The 19,210-nt window shown below is 50.0% G+C and overlaps 1 protein-coding gene across 2 annotated transcripts in view; it reads left to right on the top strand.

Annotated features, from left to right (window-relative positions):
• Nucleotides 1-80: 80 nt before the first annotated feature.
• slain2 (SLAIN motif family, member 2) overlaps nucleotides 81-19,210 on the top strand; it is a 28,752-nt gene continuing 9,622 nt past the window's right edge. For both annotated transcript variants that reach the window (XM_069193809.1, XM_069193811.1), the window contains exons 1-6: nucleotides 81-1,769; nucleotides 7,404-7,552; nucleotides 14,540-14,680; nucleotides 14,818-14,979; nucleotides 15,261-15,620; nucleotides 18,330-18,470. In XM_069193809.1, coding sequence (XP_069049910.1) covers nucleotides 1,369-1,769; nucleotides 7,404-7,552; nucleotides 14,540-14,680; nucleotides 14,818-14,979; nucleotides 15,261-15,620; nucleotides 18,330-18,470 — 1,354 coding nt within the window. In that variant the 5' untranslated portion in view covers nucleotides 81-1,368. The remainder of the gene's footprint in view (nucleotides 1,770-7,403; nucleotides 7,553-14,539; nucleotides 14,681-14,817; nucleotides 14,980-15,260; nucleotides 15,621-18,329; nucleotides 18,471-19,210) is intronic.

Raw genomic sequence — 19,210 nt, forward strand, 5'->3', positions numbered from 1 at the left:
TTCTCCCTGCCTGTCCAGGGCGCGCGTCTTGTGTGATTCAGGTCCCAGCTTGTGCTGCTGTGAAACTGACAAACCTCTCGTGCACATGTGAGAAATCTGCTTGGGTACACAGCAGCGAGGTCCTTCCTGGCCAATCTCATCATCTCTCAATTGTGTTTTTCTTGTTCGCAAGGACATTTGCACTTCGGCCTTTTTGCAGTGGCTAAAAAAACGTGTGTTTATCTTGTAAGTGCAAACGAGTCCACAGCATCAAGCCCTAGGTAACGAGTTCTCCCCCACATGAAGGTTTCTGCTCAGGTGCCTTGATAATTTTGAAAAGGAACAGCCTGACCCTCACTACTGCTGCCTCTGGGGGTACCGGCTTCAACTGCAAGGCTGGGTGAGGCGTTCCGCACTCTCGCAGCCCTTTGCGTAAAGAGCCTGCCGTCCTGTCCACTCGACCCTGGTGAGGCGCAGACGGCAGGAGAGATAGATAGATACTTTATTGATCCCGTGAGGGAATTCTGCTCAGGGCGTGGTCTCGCCAGCGCCCGTGTGCCACCGGCCCTGGCGCCGTGGGGGCTGTGTGTGGGACGGCCCTGCTGGACCCGTGCTGCTTTGGGGATGTCGCGGGCGTGAAACAAAAAAAAAGAAAAGCAGGCCCGGAAAGCCTTTCTTGTATTTTACTGTGAGCGTAGCTATCGCCTAGTTTGCTCAAACCCCTTGAAGGTAAAGCAAGTGTTATCCAGTTGTCTGTGTCTTTCTGAATTCCTCATTGTGCGCTAACTGATAATGCAGGCAGGATCTCTACAACAGCAGTACAATCCGCACACTCTGACAGCCTTGTGCAGCAGATTGTACAAGAAATACTGCATACTTTGTCTTCAATCCAATCATCTTTTTCTGTCATAAACTACCCAATAGTATGGGTCCGGAATATGAAGGATGACAAAGAAAATTGAACGATTAAATATGCCTTTCGCCCATATCACGTTGATTATAATCAAAGTTTACCCAGGGATGTTTTATACTACTCTTAAATCATGACGACACCCGCAACGACGCCACCTCACCCCCCTAGGATGTCTGGGTGCGCGCTCACGTCCACGCGTGCGTGCTCGACCCCGGCAGGGAGCGTCGGGACGTAACCCCTGCGTCTGCCAGTGGCCTCACGGCTGGTGACGGGTCCGCAAAGATGGCGTCGGCGAGCTGGCCGGCGGTGTTGTGCCGAAGAAGATGACGACGACGACGTCTAGCTCGCCGTCTGTGTGTGACATCCAAGTGTCTGCTGGGTACACCTAGAGCAACCGAGCGGAGAAGGCCCTGGGATCTTCGAGACGCGCGGATAGAGAGTCGGCGGCCGAAGAAGCAGCCGTGTGTCGCCAGTCCATGGAGGACATCAACTCCAACATCAGCGCAGACCTGGAGGTGCGGAAGCTGCAGGACCTGGTGAAGAAGCTGGAGAGGCAGAATGAGCAGCTGCGCAGCCGCTCCACGCAGCTCACCTCGGCGGCGGCGGTGTCGGGGAGCCCCCGGCCGCTCAGCGCCGGCTTCGAGTCGCCCCAGCTGCCCGCGGCGGCGGCGGGGTTCGGGGGCTCGCGGGGCTTCGGGGTGCTGGAGAACGCCCGCTGCCTGAGCCCCCGCCTCGGCGCCGGGAGCGCGGCCCGCGGGGGGGCGCCCGGGGGCGGCGGGGACCCCGGCGAGGACGGGGAGTCGTCCGTGCTGGACGAGGTGGAGCTGCTGGACCCCGGGCAGCTGGAGTTCCTGGAGCAGCAGGAGGAGGACAGCTGGTGAGTGCCGGGGTGCGAGGGGGGGACCCCGGCGGGGAGGCGGCTGTCTGTGGGCTGGGTCCGGCCGAGGGTGAGCCCTGCTGCCCGCATCTCCTCTCACGGCTCTGAATCAACTGGCCCGATCGCCCCGTGGGTGTCCAGAGCCTGCTCCCAGCGCCTGCTGGACCGGGGGCTCCCCGGGACCAAGTGTGGGGAACCCCTGCTCGGGAGGGATTGTGATCATCTGTGGGGGCGCAAGCCTGTCGCTGTCCAGCAAGAATTACTCCGTTCGCTGCTCCTCTCACGGGGGCTCTTGAATTTCATATGTACACGCGTGGTGTGTTGTGTTTACTGCCCCGCCGAGCCCCTGTGTGCTCGACTCCGGGGGTCGGTGGTTTGGGGTTTGTACCCCGGGGGCAGCAGCCGCGCAGACCCCCGTGTCCCGGGCTGGTGTGGGGGGGGTCGGCACCACTATCCCGACGCCGTGCGTGGACACCTCCCGACCTGCTGGCCGCGTTATTGCCATAGATACGGCCCAGCAGCGGGCGTGTTTGTTGCTCCAGGCGCTACTGGCTTCTGGTGCGTCCTGACACGGACTGAGGGCAGAGGTCAGCGTGTCTGTCCTGTGCACCAGGGCAGCTGTCATCAGAGCAGCTCGGGGTGCCTCTCCAGTGAGGGAGCTGTCCGAGGCCCGGTCGGGACCCGGAGAGAGGACGTGCTTGAGAGTGCTGGGCCAGGACGCGGCCAGGGACGGGGCACCTGTCCTGTCCTGGCAGATGTCGCCTGTGGGCAGCCTGTCACCTGGACAGCGGGCGGGGGGGTCAGGAGGCGCTTGGCCCTCCGCCGCCGGGGGGAGAAAGAAGGCAGGGAGGGGGCTTGACGGAATTAAAAAGTCAGCGTGTCCTGCTTTCACTGGAAAAATTAAAAGGAGGAAAAGGAGATAAAGACCTTCACGTTCCGTTCATTCAGTGTTCTTTTAAAAAAACAAAGCAAGAAAAGTGGTCGTGTTAACTAGCGAGTTCAGGACTATCAGGTCCTGTTTGTGCTGGATTTTTCTTCGTCCTCCCTGGTCGGGTTTCCCAGCGGAGAGTGGGCAGGCGCTGCAGCTCTTGTCAGATTGCTCGGCCCTTAGTTTGATTTCTTAAGACAAGGTGGCTGGTTCTTGTGCGTCCAGCATGCTGGCTGATGTCCCCTGAGGCGTGAGCAGGCCGCAGCAGGGTCTGTCGTGTGGGAGCTGCCCCCTTACTCCTGCGTCACCCTTCTGTACGGACTGGCCGGGTGCAGGGGACCCCTGCTTCAGAGGAATCATTCTTCTCTGTAAGGGGGCAGGCCCCTAAACTTTGAAATGTGTCTGACCGCTATCCAACAGGAGTCTGGGGTTTCCCTGGCTTGGGAAGTTATTCAGTTTCACTGCTTCTCTGAGATGCGAAATCTGCAGCTGTCCAGCCAGGCCTGTCCCCATGGCTTGTAAATATCCGACCAGTCCGGTTAATGGGATAAAATAGGAGAAGCGGAGAGTGCTGCTTGTCCTCGCCATTGAAGAGGAAAGCTGGGGTTGAACATGAAAGGGGAGTGTGAAATGTACAGAGAATGGAAAGGCACAGATCCAGTTCCATTGAAATGCTGATGCTGGTTAATGATGGTGGAACAATCCTGGAGTACAGGACAATTGAGGAAGTCCAATGGGCTGTAAAGATCAATGCAAATGAGATACATCTGGCTGTTCCACTGATTTTCATTGGCATCCCATTCGTGAACATGTGGCATTGTGGCTCAGGTGTTTGAGCTACAAAGTACCTGTAATTGGACACAATAAAAAGCTCAGTCTGTGTCAGGCCTGTCCTGTCACCAGCAGAGTGGGCACTCTCGTTTGACAGCTTGTTTAAAGGCTTACTGCAGGCAGAATTGTACAGGACGATGTATACAGACCAGCTAAACGGGCAAGTAAAAATATTCACGTACGGCACAATGTGCAAGCAGCACCTGCAGATAACGTGTGGGAGCATGTAATTGCAGTTTGTTTCTTAATTAGTAGTTAGAAAAGATGCTGAATATTATTCAGTGCGCTTCAGCAAGTTCAGGCCCTCTGACTGCTTACCATACCCTGGGCTTTGCTCTGATTTCTGGGGGCTGGTTAAGGCTCCTTCATCAGCCTGAGAGCTGAAAAATGCTTCAAAGGACGTTCGACGGGAAACAGTGTGACTTGGACTCTCTGCGTTAATGTGTGTGTTGCGCTGAAAGCATTCCATTGATTAGCACAAATCTTGTTGACATCCCTTGCAGTCTTGACTTTCCAGCTGACCTGGCTCTGACCCAGGAACAGCACTGTTCTCTTCCCTGGGCAATATGCACTGAGCATGGCCTGCACTGCTGGCTAACAGCTGGCATAATGGAGGCTATTCAGAGCTGGCAGTGTGAAAGCCTGGATTATCTTGGAAGGACTATATGCTGGTCCACAACGGAAAGATTTAGACATCTAGCTTCTTGTGTCTCTCTGAATATATTAGTGCTTGAGGGCACAGAGACTCCAGCTCTTCTGTTCATATCACTCCCTGCTGTGCTCGCACCCTGTTCTGTGCAGGGGATCGGTGGGTTTAGGAGAAGTCAGAGTGTCCCCAGTGTTTGGAGCAGGAGCTCAGATCTGCGGTGGGGGGGGTCTTCTGGCTCACGCCTCCTGAGGCTCTCTGGCTGGCTGGGCTCGTGTTGCTTGGGGTTTGGGGTGTGCTTGGGGATTGGGGTTTAGCAGACGGTAGCTCTGTGCTCTTCGTGAGGCCTGCCCGATGTGCGGTCTCCCCCCCCCCACAATCACCACACCCCTCAGTCATGGCAGTGTGCACCGGTGTGCCCCCCCACATGCCTCGAGCCCCCCGCAGACAGAGAGAGCCAAAGCTCGCTGGGGAGTGGGGTTCACTCGCAACTGGCTTGTTCTGCATTTAGGGTGCCAGTGACGAAAAGCAACTGTTGAATTAAATCCTGGGCAGCTCCGCTAGCTGGACTGCATCCCAGTCTTCTGATTAAATGAGGAATTTAGGTTTAAGATGAGGAAGAGACAAAGCATTTCAAGATTAAAGATTCGGGAGAGAGGGGGCATATGCTTACTTAGACGTTTAGCTTCTAAGGATTGCACCTTACACTAAAGTGTTCACCATTTAAAGAGATGTCATGGTATTTTATTCAGTTTGTTTAAACTGCAAATTAGCTTTAAATGGGATTAAAGAAGGCAAGAGTTACAGAAGGCGCACACTCTGTAGACATCTATATTATTGTCTGCCTTATAGACAGTCCAGCCTTCTGCACGCCCTGTCTTCTGTCTCGAAGGAAATGGAAGGCCTGTTTATCCTGGGCGTAGTCTGCTCTGTGCTGAAGAGAGGTGCAGTGCGCTGTAGATTCAGAAGCAGCTGGCAGAGAGCCTGGGGAGGTCATATTAACATCAGGCATGCTTGCTTACAGTCAGCTCAGCCTGGGAGTCAAGTTGGGATCTGTAGAGAAATAATAATGTGATCTTTAACTGTAAGGGCCCTTGTCTTGCTGTAGACTGTATTCAGTTTTTTGGGGCTGTTTATCCTTAAACTGGGAAACTGATACTTTTTTGTTTGCGAGAGCCTGTAATAAAAAAACATGCTTCTGCTGGATTGCCTTTGTTACAGACTGAAGTTTCTTTAGCTGTGACTATTGTGTAACAAGCTGGATACCTAAACGTTTTTAGGTAAGTGGGTAACGTGCGTGTGATAAACCCGTGTGGGTGAGGACTCGCGCTTGTCCATTCTTCTGAGGGAGTCGTGATTTAATTCAATACCTCGTGTCCCCGTGTGTCGCCCGTGATATGGGCTCGCCTCGGTGCAGAGGGGCGAGGAGTGCCCGACCCCCACGAGAGTCACTCCTAACAATACACTAACGGTTACCAGTGACAGGAGGCCTTTCTAGTTCCTTGGGTGTTGGTAGTTAATTAAACCCAGGATTTCTTCCAAGTGGATCTTGAAAATCAGATTTCTTTTGGCAATGCTTTCAACAACCTGGCTGAGCAGCTTGTTCCCCGACAGCCCTTTGGGTAAAGACATGCCTCCTGTTCTTGGCTGTTCAGTTTCCAGTTTCCACTTGTGCCCTGTGGTTCGTGTTGCGCCGAGTGGCTGGGTGTTGTGCTCCAGGCACTGTTCAGGGTACAAGATGGAGTTTAACAGCAGTGACATATTATGCTGTCTTTATTGCCTGGGGGCAGAGTTGAGCAGCTGACTGGATGCTTGTAATCACTGCGGCTCTCTTTTATCTCGTTTGCTTCTTTACTTTCAAAGATTACGTCAGAGAACAATGAAGTGAAGGATCACATCAGCTCGCTGGCATTTAGACTGGGGTCTGCCTTTTTTTTAAAAAAAGCACACCCATTCTATTTATTATCACAAGATCTTGCTTTCGTAATTTGAGACTGTATTCCGCAGGACTGGGGTTCAGTCCACGCTGTCGTTTTCCTGGTGATTTGAGAAAGTCATGTTAAGGGTTGTCATTGTGCTTGCAGTACCCAGATTGCATTCGATCGCCCTGTTCACATGATTCAATCTGAATCTGTCAAGAGCAGATTCTTCTTGTTGGGCGTGGAAGAGAAATCTCTCATATCTCAGGAATTGTTGAGCTGAGTGACAATCTACAGATCAAGATGGGAGATTCTACTTTATTGTTGGTCATATTTCACAGTGACAATTATTGCCAAATGTACCTTTACTCAGTATTCATTTAATGCTTTCCTTCCTTTTATAAGTGGAAAATCACTGCATAACCACTAATTCTTCTGAAAGCCATTTTAACCTGTGAAGTGTTTTTTAGCTCAATTGCAGTACTTAGTTTAGTGTTTGAGAGGCAACCTGTATCTTATCTTTAACTCTTAAGAAATTCAGCCCCACCTAAAACACTCAGCTTACTGGCTCATTTTCATAAAGCCTCTGAGAGCCCCAGGTCACACAGTGCAGTGGTACTACCCTTGCTTACCCACTGAAGCCACTGGATGAGGTTGTGATGAGACTAGTCATAAGATGGGTAATGTTTAAAAAAAGAGGTGTGGCTTGTGATTTCAATTGTGCATTCAATCCAGGTTGCATGTTGCAACCTGGTGACAAGACTCGTCTTTCTTCCAGTTTGAGGCATTTAAGTGTTGATAATTGAACTCCATGGACTCCCAGTTAACAGGCTCTTATGAAAGCTTTTGCAAAGGAAGAAAACGTGGAGCGGAGATTACAGAGCTTAGAGTTGGGCGCCCAGTAGGAACCAGCCGACCTGCAGTCACAGTTCCAGAGGAGAGGGTGAGGGTGCGTCATCCGCATCCGCGTGCGTGCATGGCAAGCAGGCAGGAAAGTAAAGGCTTGTTTTCTGAATGAGTGGATGGACACTGTGGCCCTTCAGGCAGCCTGGAAGAAAACCTTCTCTGCGCCTGTTCACAGGAGGCGCGCGCGTGGCGTAGCTCCGAGCGCAGTCTGAGGCAGGAGGTAGTCTGCCTTCTGTGCACACAGGGTTCATCGCGTTCCTCTTTCTGCATGTGCAAAGTACAACCCATAGACTCCGCGCCTCCATTTGGGCATGGGCCCTGCCGAGAGCTTCCCACCTGGTTTGGTCACCTTCAAAGTCATCATCATTGTCTCCCTTTTACACTCCTCTCCCTTTGCCTTCCAGGTTATATGAAACGACAAAGAAGAGCGACAGTCCTCTGCAGAAAGCTGTCAGCCCGATCGCCTGGTGCAGACAAGTGTTGGATCACCCAACTCCGGACATCGAGTCTGCCAAGAGGTCACTGATACACAGGCTGGATCTCACCATGTCAGGTGAATGAGCGTGTTTAAGACCTTGCACTCCAGCCTACAGCACTGACGTCACCGCAACAGGTCTGATTCTGTTCTAGACTCCTGCCTAAATAACTACAGCCTTCTGGCAATAAAAGTCAAGTTGAATGCTCACATTGACAAACTGTATCCAGGCAGTAAAAAAAAAAAAAACATATCAGGAATACACAGGAGTGAAATGTCAGCATTCACCACGGTTTCATTATAAAGCACCGTGCCTCACTTAACACGCTGTTTAATGCAGAATGGGAGAGAATTGTGCATTTTGAATATTTATCCTCTTTTAAAGAATCATGAGGCCTCAACTATTTTAGATCACTTCATGTAACAGTGAGACAGCAGGCACTGAGAGGCCTTTAGAAATTATTAAAATGCTAGGTGATGCAGAGCCCTTCTCTAGTCATATGTAGGGGTTTGCACTTAAGCATTAGTGCCATTAAAATATAAAAAATCCTTAATACAAGTCAACCAAGTTGCTACAGGTTTGCATGTTTGTATGCAAAGTAGTTTGCCTATTTATTATTCCAACAATGAAGAAATGTGAAACAGGGACCCGGAAATCGTCTTTCTTTCAGTCATTTTCAGATAAGTCCTCCGTCCTGCGTGTAGAATGTTTTGGATGTGCACCTGCATGTTGGTCTCAAGGTGAAAGCAAAGAAGAGCCTCCTGCTATCAGTTTTAAATTAATTCTCCACTTGTGTCCTCAGATTCGTGTTTCATAAATAGTTATTCTGTTAAGTTTTGATAGAAATGAAATTTTGATAGATCCGTATTTTGAACAGTGTATCTAGTTGCTCTTCTCTGAAGGTCTGATCTCACCTCAGGGCAGTAAAATCGATAGTATTACATCATTTAAAGAGGTTCAAGAGCTTTTTACACAACATGAAGTCAGCTTTGCCGGATACATTTCCGGATTACATCAATGGTCATTATTGGAGACTTGGTATCTCTACTCTACTTGGTATCCCCAAGAGTTTTAGATTCTACTCACCAGACTGCCATATGTTGTCTTTGACTGTAGTAGAAAACTTGGACAACACATTTGTCTTTTCTAGAATTGGTTGCTGTAACGCCCTACTCGCTGGGGTATCTAAATCCACACTGAACAAACCTTAGTATGTCTGGAATTCAGGAGCCAGAATCCCATCCAGGTCTAGTGCAAATGATAACATTACTCCTTTCCTGGAGTCCTTGTACTGAATTTCTGTCGGATTTTGCGTCCACTTCAAAATCCTCATGCTTGCGTTCACGGCTCGATATAGGTTGGCACGTCAGTACCTGTCTGACATATCCGTCTACTCCCCACCCCACACCCTTCATTTGTTTGCCTCCGGTCTCCTGTCTGTCCCCCAAGCTCATATATACCCTGTAGGTGACAGGCCCTTCTCCTGCTGTGCATCAAAGCTCTGGAATTCTGTCCCCAAGGATATCGGAGAGTCGCTTACCCTGAACACATTCCGATCCAGCCTCGAAACCTTCTGTAGAACCTTCTGCTTTTATATAATCAGTGTGTTCCTGCTCCATGTTCTGATAACCATGGATCTTCTGCTGCACGTCTAACCTATTGCGTTTCTTGTATGTGCTTATTTTGTCACTTGCTGTCCTTAAAACCCAAAGAAACAGTTTTGTTTTTGCACCTGTTGTAAAGTGCTTTATTATTATGTTGATTTCAGCCTCAACGTGTTTGTTGGTAGGCAAAAGATGCTGATTAGTGTTATTTTTGTCTCTGCTCTTTCCCAGTGGGCACAAACCCTGTGTCCCAGATACAAAACACCATTTGTTAGTTTTTTTCCTGAAACTTTATATATATATAAACATTCATTTGTAACTTTTCAAATGTTCTTGTACTCAAGACCCCCCAGTAGTGTTCAATAATAATCCTTACACTTATATAGTGCTTTACTGTACGGTACACTCAAAGTGCTTTACAGGTCATGGGGATCCCCTCCACCAGCACCAGTGTGCAGCCCCACCTGGATGATGCGCCAGTCTGCTCCCCTCACACCAGCTCTCACTGGGGAGGAGAGCTGAGTGATGAAGCCAGTTCACAGATGGGGATTATTGGGAATTATTTGGCCAGGGCACCGGGGGGAATTTGAATATATCGGATTGTGGGCACTGCACGTTCCATTTGTACACCTCTGAGTGTTGCTCAGATCCATCAGAGGGGCGCAGTTCAGGCAGCTGTGTTCGGAGTTCTTGGAGTAAACTGCCGCGCTCCCAGGAGAAGTGTGAAGTTCCCCGGAGTGCCTGGGCAGTGGGGGAGTGTACCCGTGTGCTGGCCGGGCAGGGAACCAGGCGAATGCTCTCTGCTGACGGGCCCCGCTGCTGCGTTGGAGCAGTGCTTTGTGTGAGCATTGCGGCTAATTTTAGACGATGCCTCAGTCTGGACTGGGCTCGGATTCCACAGGCTGGAATTGGAGCCCTGCTGCCGGGTTTAATAAAGCACACTCATGTGACGGAGGGCTTGCGTAAGGTGCAGAATATTGTGGAGGCCAGTGTGTTTATAGGCCTGCAGCATGTATGATCCCAGTCCCAGAGCAGATTGTAGGTCTCAGTAGTTGTAGCTGGTGATGATCCGAAGGTGGAATGGAAGAAGTCTGTACTGCAGAGATCTTGCTTTCCAACACAACAGTGTTTTCTTAAGCTGCATCGCAAATGCACTACAAGGTCCAGATGAATTGTGATGGTCTGCAGTTCGCTGCAGCCTGTCTGGTTTCTGTTATTTCATTTTCAGTACCGGAGGGAAAGGTTTCTGTGCTTGACAATGCAGGGGAATATTATGCGCATGTTTGCCAATATCTTGCCCATTGTTTTTCTTTTTGTATTGCAAGCAATGAATCATGAAGCAGTGAGGTCAGCAGAACATCTGGCTCTTCGGTTTATGCATTCTTGATATATTTAGGTTCTTAAGTAATGGGCCGTTGTTAGTGCAGTAGCTTTGTTTAGGAGCTGTTTTGTGCAGTTGCTGTGGGACTGGGCTTTGGATGGCAGTACTGCGTGGGGGTTTTTTTCTCAGCCCTCTGAGTCTTGATCAGTCACCCCTGTCCTGTCTCAGAGAGACCATGCTTCAGGTCATGTAAAGGCATTTTCACTCCGTGGAGCCCGATATTTGCTCACGCTCTCATGTAAAAAGTCTCCTTTCTCCCAGACACTGCGTGTGGTAGGGGCTAAAGAAGCACATCAATGTGAATCTGGTCCTTTCGCTGCGCTTAGCCGGTCAGACTGGGCCCCTTTCCTTGTGCAGTCAGTCAGCAGCTGTATCTACAGGTGTGAAGTCCCAGGCCCTTTCACCTTTGGGGGTGACCTTTGGGACCCTTAAGGTACAGGTTCAGCATCTTGACTTTTCAATGTGATTAACAGTTTTATCAGCGTTGTCTTTTTCAGAACATAAGGTTGAATTCCTCTCTGAGGCTTAGGGTTGGGTAGTACAGCTCGGGTACCGCCCTCTCTTGAGCAAGTGTTGAGTAGCAACCCCTCGACCCTCACTTTTAACTTGTTGCTTCTCAAGTGCTGCTGTGTACTTAAGGATTTGGGAATTTATTTTTTTCTCCTTCTTCTTCCACGTGCCCTGTGTGCTTTTCCTGTTAAGCCGAGCATTCTGTAGCCCCAGATTACTGTCAGAAGCACATCTCTTCCTCAGACAGTAGGTGGCACGGAGGAACTTGTTGAGTCTGCTCCTGCTGGGAGTTGATCTCTTTCCCTTCTGAATGAAAAGCACTGCGCGTGTGTGGACTGTGTTGATGATCGATATTCTGACTCCTTGTTCCTGATGAACACCCTTTTGGACAGCAGTGTTGGAGGTCTTCTCAGTAATGTTCAGCATTGTGTCTTTAGAAAGTCTGTGCACCCTTTCCCAAAAATACATGCCTAACAGCCTGGAATAAAGACCCTTTAGATCACTTAGTGTACAGGTAGCAGCAGAGACCTAAAGGATTCTCCAGGTTTATTCTGACATCATCATCAAGATGAGCTTGTTTGATTTGGAAGCCAGTTGGTTACGCCAGCACTCATTTACAATTGGTGTTCCTTAACAAATGTGTATACTTATGCCACCCATGTTTTTCTAGGTTTTCATTTATAATTACTTTTCAGAATGCTTCAGCGTCTGTGTTGTACTTGGAGGCTGTGTGTTATTGTGTGTAAATAAAGATAAAATCTGATCTAATGTATCTTGATATCGGGCTGTTAGAGCACAAAATATTACTTTGGAAAGGGTGTGTAGACCTTCTGTAGGCACTGTATGTATACACACTATACCAGAAACGTTCCATAGGGCCTTGCTAATGTCAGTTTAAAGAGATTTCTGACCATTTCCCCCTTTAAACCATACAGAAAACTGTTAAAAACTTCATCACAAGACTTTCTGTTTAATTCTTTAAGTAGCTGCCCTCTGCTAGTAGTGGGGAAAAGCCCTGTTTTGAATATGTACCTGTCCTGTACAGCCCATCAGGGAGTGTGTTCATAGTTCCAGTCGCAGACGCAGTGGCTGTGTGGAGCCCAGAGCGCTGTCTCTGGGTCTAGGACATTAAAATCTGCAGATGGATGCAAATTGCAGTCATTCCACAGATGATATCGCGTGTCATTTCCATAGTGGACCGCAGACCTGAGATCACCTGTGGTTTACCATCTGCAGGCCAGTGTTGAAGATGAGTGATTACTCATATGATTGAAGAGGCACAGAAGCCTGGTGCAGGATTTATGAGGTTTTTTTACAAAGGATTTTGTTTCGTGTAATGCATGGCTTTTAGATTTCAGTCTGTTGGTTACTTAATGGTCTCTGCAGAGGCTGTCAGCACCGTAATTTACAACTGCTCATTTCAGAGCGGGAGTCTTTACAGGCCGGAATGGCTGTGTTGCACGTTAAACCACTCGCCCACAGCTCCAGCTCGCATCCGAACGAGCCGTCTTCCCTTCCAGAGGATCCCCTCGAGTGGAGTAAGGACCTCACCCTTGGATTTTAACAACCACTGTGTCACCATTTATTTTCACAATGCTGTAATTTTCCGCCCCGAGCACTGCAAAGACCCCAAGGCCTTCAGAGCTCTAACTGTATATCCTTTCTGCAGTGTGCAGAAGCAGCTCTTATCTCCAGATGACTACTGAGAACGTAGGGCCTTTGCCAGTATTAATTAAGGTGTAAAATTAAGCTTAACTGCACACAAGCTATACAGTACATGGAGCTGTCTTGTGCGCACAGTTAGCCATATATTTAACAATGAGCACATGCTATCAGTGCTGCTGGAGAATGTCTGAAGCTCCCAGTGGTCACAGTCTGCCTCGCCCAGTTTCAGTGCACAGCTGTGTTCACTTCCAAACTGTGTCATGTAGGCGTGGCTGTCTTGAAGATCAGATGCATTTTAGGTGTAAAATACAGACCCACCTAGGGATGGGGGTGGGCCGTTAACTTTTTTTCTTAGCACTGTATGCCCGGTCAGCTGAAGTTGCTTTTGTTTCAGAAGTATAATTCCTCCTAGTGCTTTTCTAGTAGCAGGACCAGTTAACTTGTGGTGCAGATGGCGCTGGCTGTCAGTCTTGGATGTGTGGGCTTTGCCCTCAGCTGCCTCACCTCACCCTCCCCCAGCTTTCTCTCTCAGGCTGTTTGCTTTTTGTGATCTTGGTTTTAGCAATACAGGGGAAGTGCTGCTTAAGCTCAAATAAAAATGTGACCTTCTGTTCTAGTAAGCTGGCCTGGTGCAGACTCACTAGTCCTGTAAGTGTATGTAACATGAGGGTTGTCAGACAGTTTAAACGATCGTCTTTAATCAAGACACGTGCGCCAGTTGGGAAATGGCACATGGAAAATCAGTCCAGAACACTGCAGTCCAGCCAGCCTTAGCCATGTTATGGAAACAACAGCAGGAGCCGAATGTGCAGGTGTAAACTTGTGGTCACACCTGTAGAGGAAGGTGTAGAGCACACTCGGGTGCTCGGCAGGGCCGTGTCCAGCCACTGGCACCACCAAGCTGAGCATTGATTCCCGTCTTTGCTGTACGCGGGCAGTGTGAGCTGGTGCCACGTCTTCTGTGGACGTGCTGGAGTCTTCAGGAGCCTCTTGAGTCTGTGCTGCTGCTTAGTCTGGCGAGAGCAGCATCGTACTGCACTGACATCATTTGTGGTCAATCTTATGTGTGCTTGCCTGAGTACTCGGCAGTGTCGTTATTCTTCTGTCTTTGAGAAACCAGCCGTTTGTGAACGTTTAATTGATTAAGACACGCACTTCTCTGTCTAGTAAATTGCCTCTAATAAAATACTGCTACTGTAGGGAAATGATAGATTATTTCTCTGTAAACCCCTTGCTCTTAGACATTGTGATAATTGCCTGGTTAATGCGTTCCTTGGGTGAATAATAGCAGAGTACACTGACAGTTAATCTGTGAAGGGATCCGTTACACATTCATTTATACATACTGCAGTTCCAGGAAAATCCTCTTGAAAGTAGATTCTGACCACCATATTAAATATAAGTAATGCATACCAGCTGAATGACAAAATCGGTTGCTGCAGACATTTTCCACCCACTTAATCTTCTGTCATTCTTTCCTAAACGCCTCATTGCTCTGTTTGCTGGTGAGCACCAGTGAGACCCTTCTGGCAGAAAGCCACCTTTCTGTGTCTGGTTGTCTGACCCATTAAATACCTCTCTCTGAATAGCCCTGGGAACCCTAGCTTCTTCCTTGCAGTGAATGCATTCTGTCCAGCTTATCTAAAATCGGGAAATTCCCGAATTTTTATTTCAGTAAGAACAATTGCAGACTTATTGACATTCATAAAAATACTGTAAGCGGGCTGTTACAGTTCTGCTGTTTATCTGCTTTTAATGGTGCTGCAATGAATATGCTGGAATGCCACGGTGCACCAGAGCCATTCGGAAGACCAAACCAGTTGGCGGCGAGCTCTCGGCTGCTGGTTCGGCTTCGGCAGGGTGCTCCGGCACCCTGTGACCCCTTTGTGTTTCTCTCCTCTCAGCAAACAAGAGGCGGAGTTTCTACGGCAGCCCGTACAGCCCCACGGCGGGAAACTCGCCGTACAGCAGCGGCTTCAACTCGCCCTCCTCCACCCCGGCGCGGGTGCCCATCGTCAAGCAGCTGGTGCTCCCGGGCAGCTCAGGTACGGGGCGCCTCGGCTCTCGGGTGGCACGCGACCGGCCTGAGGCTCCCGTGAGACGCCCGGCGGGCGAGATGCTTCCAGACATGCGTGATGCCGGTCGGATTTCACCCGGGGCCTGTCTTGGCGTTGCATTGCAGGACACTACAGGAGCCCCGCCGACAGGAACCCTCCCATCAGCCCCCAGTCCTCGGTCGACAGCGAGCTGAGCACCTCGGAGATGGACGAGGACTCCGTGGGGTCGGGATACAAGCTCAACGACGTCACAGACGTGCAGATTCTGGCGCGGATGCAGGAGGAGAGTGAGTATGGGGAAAGCGTGCTCCCTTTCCCATCGCGGTCACGGATTGCTTTCCCGACAGCCGACGGGGCGAGACGTTAGTGGAACCGGTCTGTATTCTTATCTGGTGTTGTCTCGGGAGGGGAGGGGAGGGCTGTACTCCTCTGACGTGTCCTGCAGGAGTGCAGGGTCTCGCAGTGAGGCGGCGGACGTTCGTGTCTCGTGGGGTGAGAGTGCGCAGCGCGGGGCGCGGCGGGCGCGAGGAGGCCCGTGTCCGGCTGAGCCGCTGTGCTGTGTCCGCAGGTCTGCGGCAGGAGTACGCGGCCACAGCCTCCCGGCGCAGCTCGGGCTCCTCCTGCCACTCCCTGCGCCGCGGCACCTTCAGCGACCAGGAGCTGGACGCCCACAGCCTGGAGGACGACGAGGAGGCCGCCCACCACGGCTTCCACCCCCCCGTCAGCCGCTTCTCGCCCTCGCCGCGGCCCTCGCCGCGCCCCTCGCCCCGGCCCTCCCCCCGCCACTCGCCGCGCTCCCGCTCGCCGGCCCGCTCCCTGGAGTACAACCGCACCTCCCCGCAGCCCATCATCAGCCGGCTGCAGCAGCCCCGCCTGTCCCTGCAGGGCCACGGCTCCGACCTGCAGGCCAACGCCGTCAGGAACGAAGGTGAGGAGCTGGGGGGGAGGGGGGCTCCTCACGTCACCTCACGTCCTCACGTTTTTAATACTCCTCAGAGGATAGCAGAATTTAGCTCTGAGACCGGGGTGCCTGAGCACGGGGTCCTGTAAGCCTTTGCTTTAAGATGCTTCCTCAGAAACGCCACTCGTTCCGTAAAGCAAACCTCCAGCTCTTGTCAGCTGGGTTAGTCACGGACGAAATCAGTTTGGCCACTTGTGTGCTGAGAGGGATCATTGCTCCACTTGTTGGGACAGCTGTTGCGGTGGTAGTCAGCAGTATCTGTAGTTTACCACCAGTGCATTTACATGTATTCATTTAGAAGAACAGCATGCAGTTGGACACGATGCAGAGGGTGCAGGTAGCAGTAGCATGTAGAGATCTTCAGCGTGGAGTGCTTGACGCGAAAGAACACACAGAAGAAACAAAGTGACTGCTCAACAAAAACAAATGAAGAACCAGCTATCGGTACTTTGTGGAGAATAAAACCTTCATGAATAAAGACTTTCAGAGCCCCTTGATTTGGATAAGATCAGATCAGATGAGATCACTTTATTAGCCGCATACAATTTCTTGTATTAAGGGTTTGTCTTCGCAGACCCCAGCTTGCTCTCCATGAGACGCACAGACAGGGAGAGAAGCTGGGGGTCAGAGCGCAGGGTCAGCCATTTATACGGTGCCCCTGGAGCAGTTGGGGTGAAGGGCCTTGCTCAGGGGCCCAACGGAGTAGGATTCCTCTGCCGGCCACGGGATTCAAACCAGCAACCTTCCAGCTACAGGTGCAGAATCTTAGCCACAGAGCCACCCATCGGTCCAGGCTGCCTTGAAATGGCTTGTAACCATGTTTAAGAGAACAGAAAATGAGGAAGGTTGCAAATGAGTGGAGTAGAGGCCACTCTGCCCATCTACTCGCTGGAAGTTCATGTCGATAGATCTCATCCCGCTGTTTCTCCAAGTAAACCAGGGTTCGTCAGCTTCAACAGGGTGTCATTGTAACTTGTTCTGTACTCCCACAGCCCTTTTTCCTGCAGAAGTGCCTCCTGGTGTTGGTTTTATATGCGTTTCCTCTTCACTTCCACCTGAATATTAGCGTTTCAGGTGTCGTGTCTGCAAGCAGATCGCTGATCTGATGTTATGTGGCTTCTGCTTCCAGGTTCCTGCGATCACAGAATGTGCGTAATGCGTCACAGAATTGGCAGTCAAGCTGAAGTTCTTGCAGAAGAAGACATTTTTATCCTGTTTGTCACTGCGTTTCCATTGGATCTGTCACCAGAGCAGCTTGTGAACGGAACGTTTGTCAGAGATGCTTGGTGGGGTTGGTCCAGGGTAGATGCAGTATTCATAAAATTGCCACTTCTGGTTCACGGCACAGGGCCTATGGCTGGTTGTCTTGACCTCAAATTCCCAGTTGTTCTTGTACTGGTTTAATGCAGTGGCAACATCCCAGCCTTATCACTGGGAATGATGTCACCATTTCAGAGCTACTGGCAGGTATCAGTTGAAATCTGATACTTGACCAAGTGAATTGTTGTCCATCATAACTAGGGTGTAGCAGCAGCGGCGGCAGAGGCAGGTGAAGCTGGTGCAGAGCTAGACAAGGACCTTGTTTTCAGACAAGGACCTTGTTTTCAGACAAGGTAAAAGCGCTCCTTGCTGTGTGGATGAAAGCCCCATGCAGGACATGCACTGTATGATCTCTGAAAGGCTTCTGAAACACTGGATCCTTTGCAAATATAAAAAATGCTCAACTGATGGTGGTAGCTGTCGAATGCCGGCAGTCTTTGCAAAATTTTTTGCTGCTTCACAAACGGAAAGCAGGAGGCAGTAACAAGTTTATAAGTTATAAGTCGTGAGCTCCAGGGTATGCTGGCTCTTTCTCTGCACATTTCACAACTCATAAAATCCATCCAGTGAATTACGATGAGCAAGCCCTGAGTATCTCTAGATCTCCCCGATTCCCTGTGTGCCTCCATTTCAACACGGGGTTTGAATCGAAATTGCATCCTTGTGTTACAGTATGCCAGAGATTTTTTTAAATGCATTTTTATCTTAACATTTTCTTATTTCATGTTGCTGATTAACACTGCTGCAAAGTCTGTTGCAGAATTAGGTGCGTTTGGTGCAGAAACCACCCTTGTCCTTGTGTGAACTAGTCGAAGGGGAAAATAACCTGGCTGGGTTTAAGGTGAACCAGAGGGAACATGTGACATTTGTAAGGGCATGGGGCTCAAGGGATCCCTCAAGTAGATGGGATTTCTCTGCAGTGCTCTGGAGTTCTTGTTTCTAGTCTTTATGATGAATCAAGATTCTTCGTGACTGTAGTTTTACTCTTGGTTAAGAAGGTCGCATTAGCATTCCCGTCTCCTGCTGGCAAAAGGCTGACTAATACAGAATCCCAGGTACAGGTCTCTACTGCGGGAGGTGACCCACCTTAGAGCAGAAGAGTCGGAAACTTTGGAATGGTCCACTGCGTTTCACACATCCAACAAGCACTGCTGTAGCTTTTGTCAGAAAATGTTACTGTAAAATAAGCAAACATCTTAGTGTCTTAGGTGGATTTTGATCATTCCTAATGTCATTCTTTGTGCAAGGGCCAGAATGACACTCGGAGTCTGCAGTTGATTGTGCTCATCTGTGCTTTATTGTTTTATTTTCTTTTGTCTTTTTTTCTTTGTTTCTTCTTCTTCCTCCGTGTCTCAGAGAAGCTCAGACGTAGTCTTCCAAACCTGTCTAGGACCGCGGGTGTCCAGGCAGCCGAGCCTGTCAAAAACAGCCGGAGCTGCGAATCTAACCTACAAGTGCCAAACGGAGGAGTGCCTCGGCTTCAGCAGCAATCAGCCAGTGAGTCTCTGGACAGAACCGCCTCTGTGTCTACGGCCGGGTTCTCTGACTGCTGCCAGTGCTGGCCGTGTCAATCACAGCCCTCGTGCACAGCTGTGAAACATGAAGGCCTGGCACAGCCCCATGGCGCCGCCTTTGACACGCAGGGTGGCAGGTTCATTGTGCGCTTTGAGGAATTGTTCACTGACAGAGACCTGCGTGCGGCAGGGACAAGCCGCTTGGCATCAAGGAAATTAAAAGGTCATCTGAGTATAACAAGACACGGGGCTCTAAAATAAAATTTTATTTCCAATTAGCAAAGAGAATTTGAAAAAACAAAGGATGTGTTGCATGCTGGAAGAAGCAGTGTGATTAAAAAAAAAAAGTCAACACCCCATCCTCAGGCCAGAGGTGTGCAGATTGTAGGTTGTGGACAGCTGGGTTCAGCATGTGTTCAGAGCAGATTAAATTAGTCAGCCTTGCAGGTCGGCCCTTCTGGACAGTTCCTCTCTCTCCACAGACGGCGGTCAGTGGCAAACAGTATTCCTGTGTGTGTGTGGAGAGCAGAAAACCCCGTTCCTGGGGAATCTGGAAGAAACTATGCTAAAACAGCAACCTATTAGCTGCTAAACATCTTAGTAGGCAGGTCATTTCTACACATAAAGCACAATGGCTCAGCGGGCCAGAACTTTCCTGGTTTCTGTGCCGTTTAGCGATCAGAGAGCTTGCAACTCCCTCACTAGACAACCACTGGTCCTTCA

This window comes from Lepisosteus oculatus, chromosome 1, assembly GCF_040954835.1.
Source record: "Lepisosteus oculatus isolate fLepOcu1 chromosome 1, fLepOcu1.hap2, whole genome shotgun sequence".
NCBI lineage: Eukaryota > Metazoa > Chordata > Actinopteri > Semionotiformes > Lepisosteidae > Lepisosteus > Lepisosteus oculatus.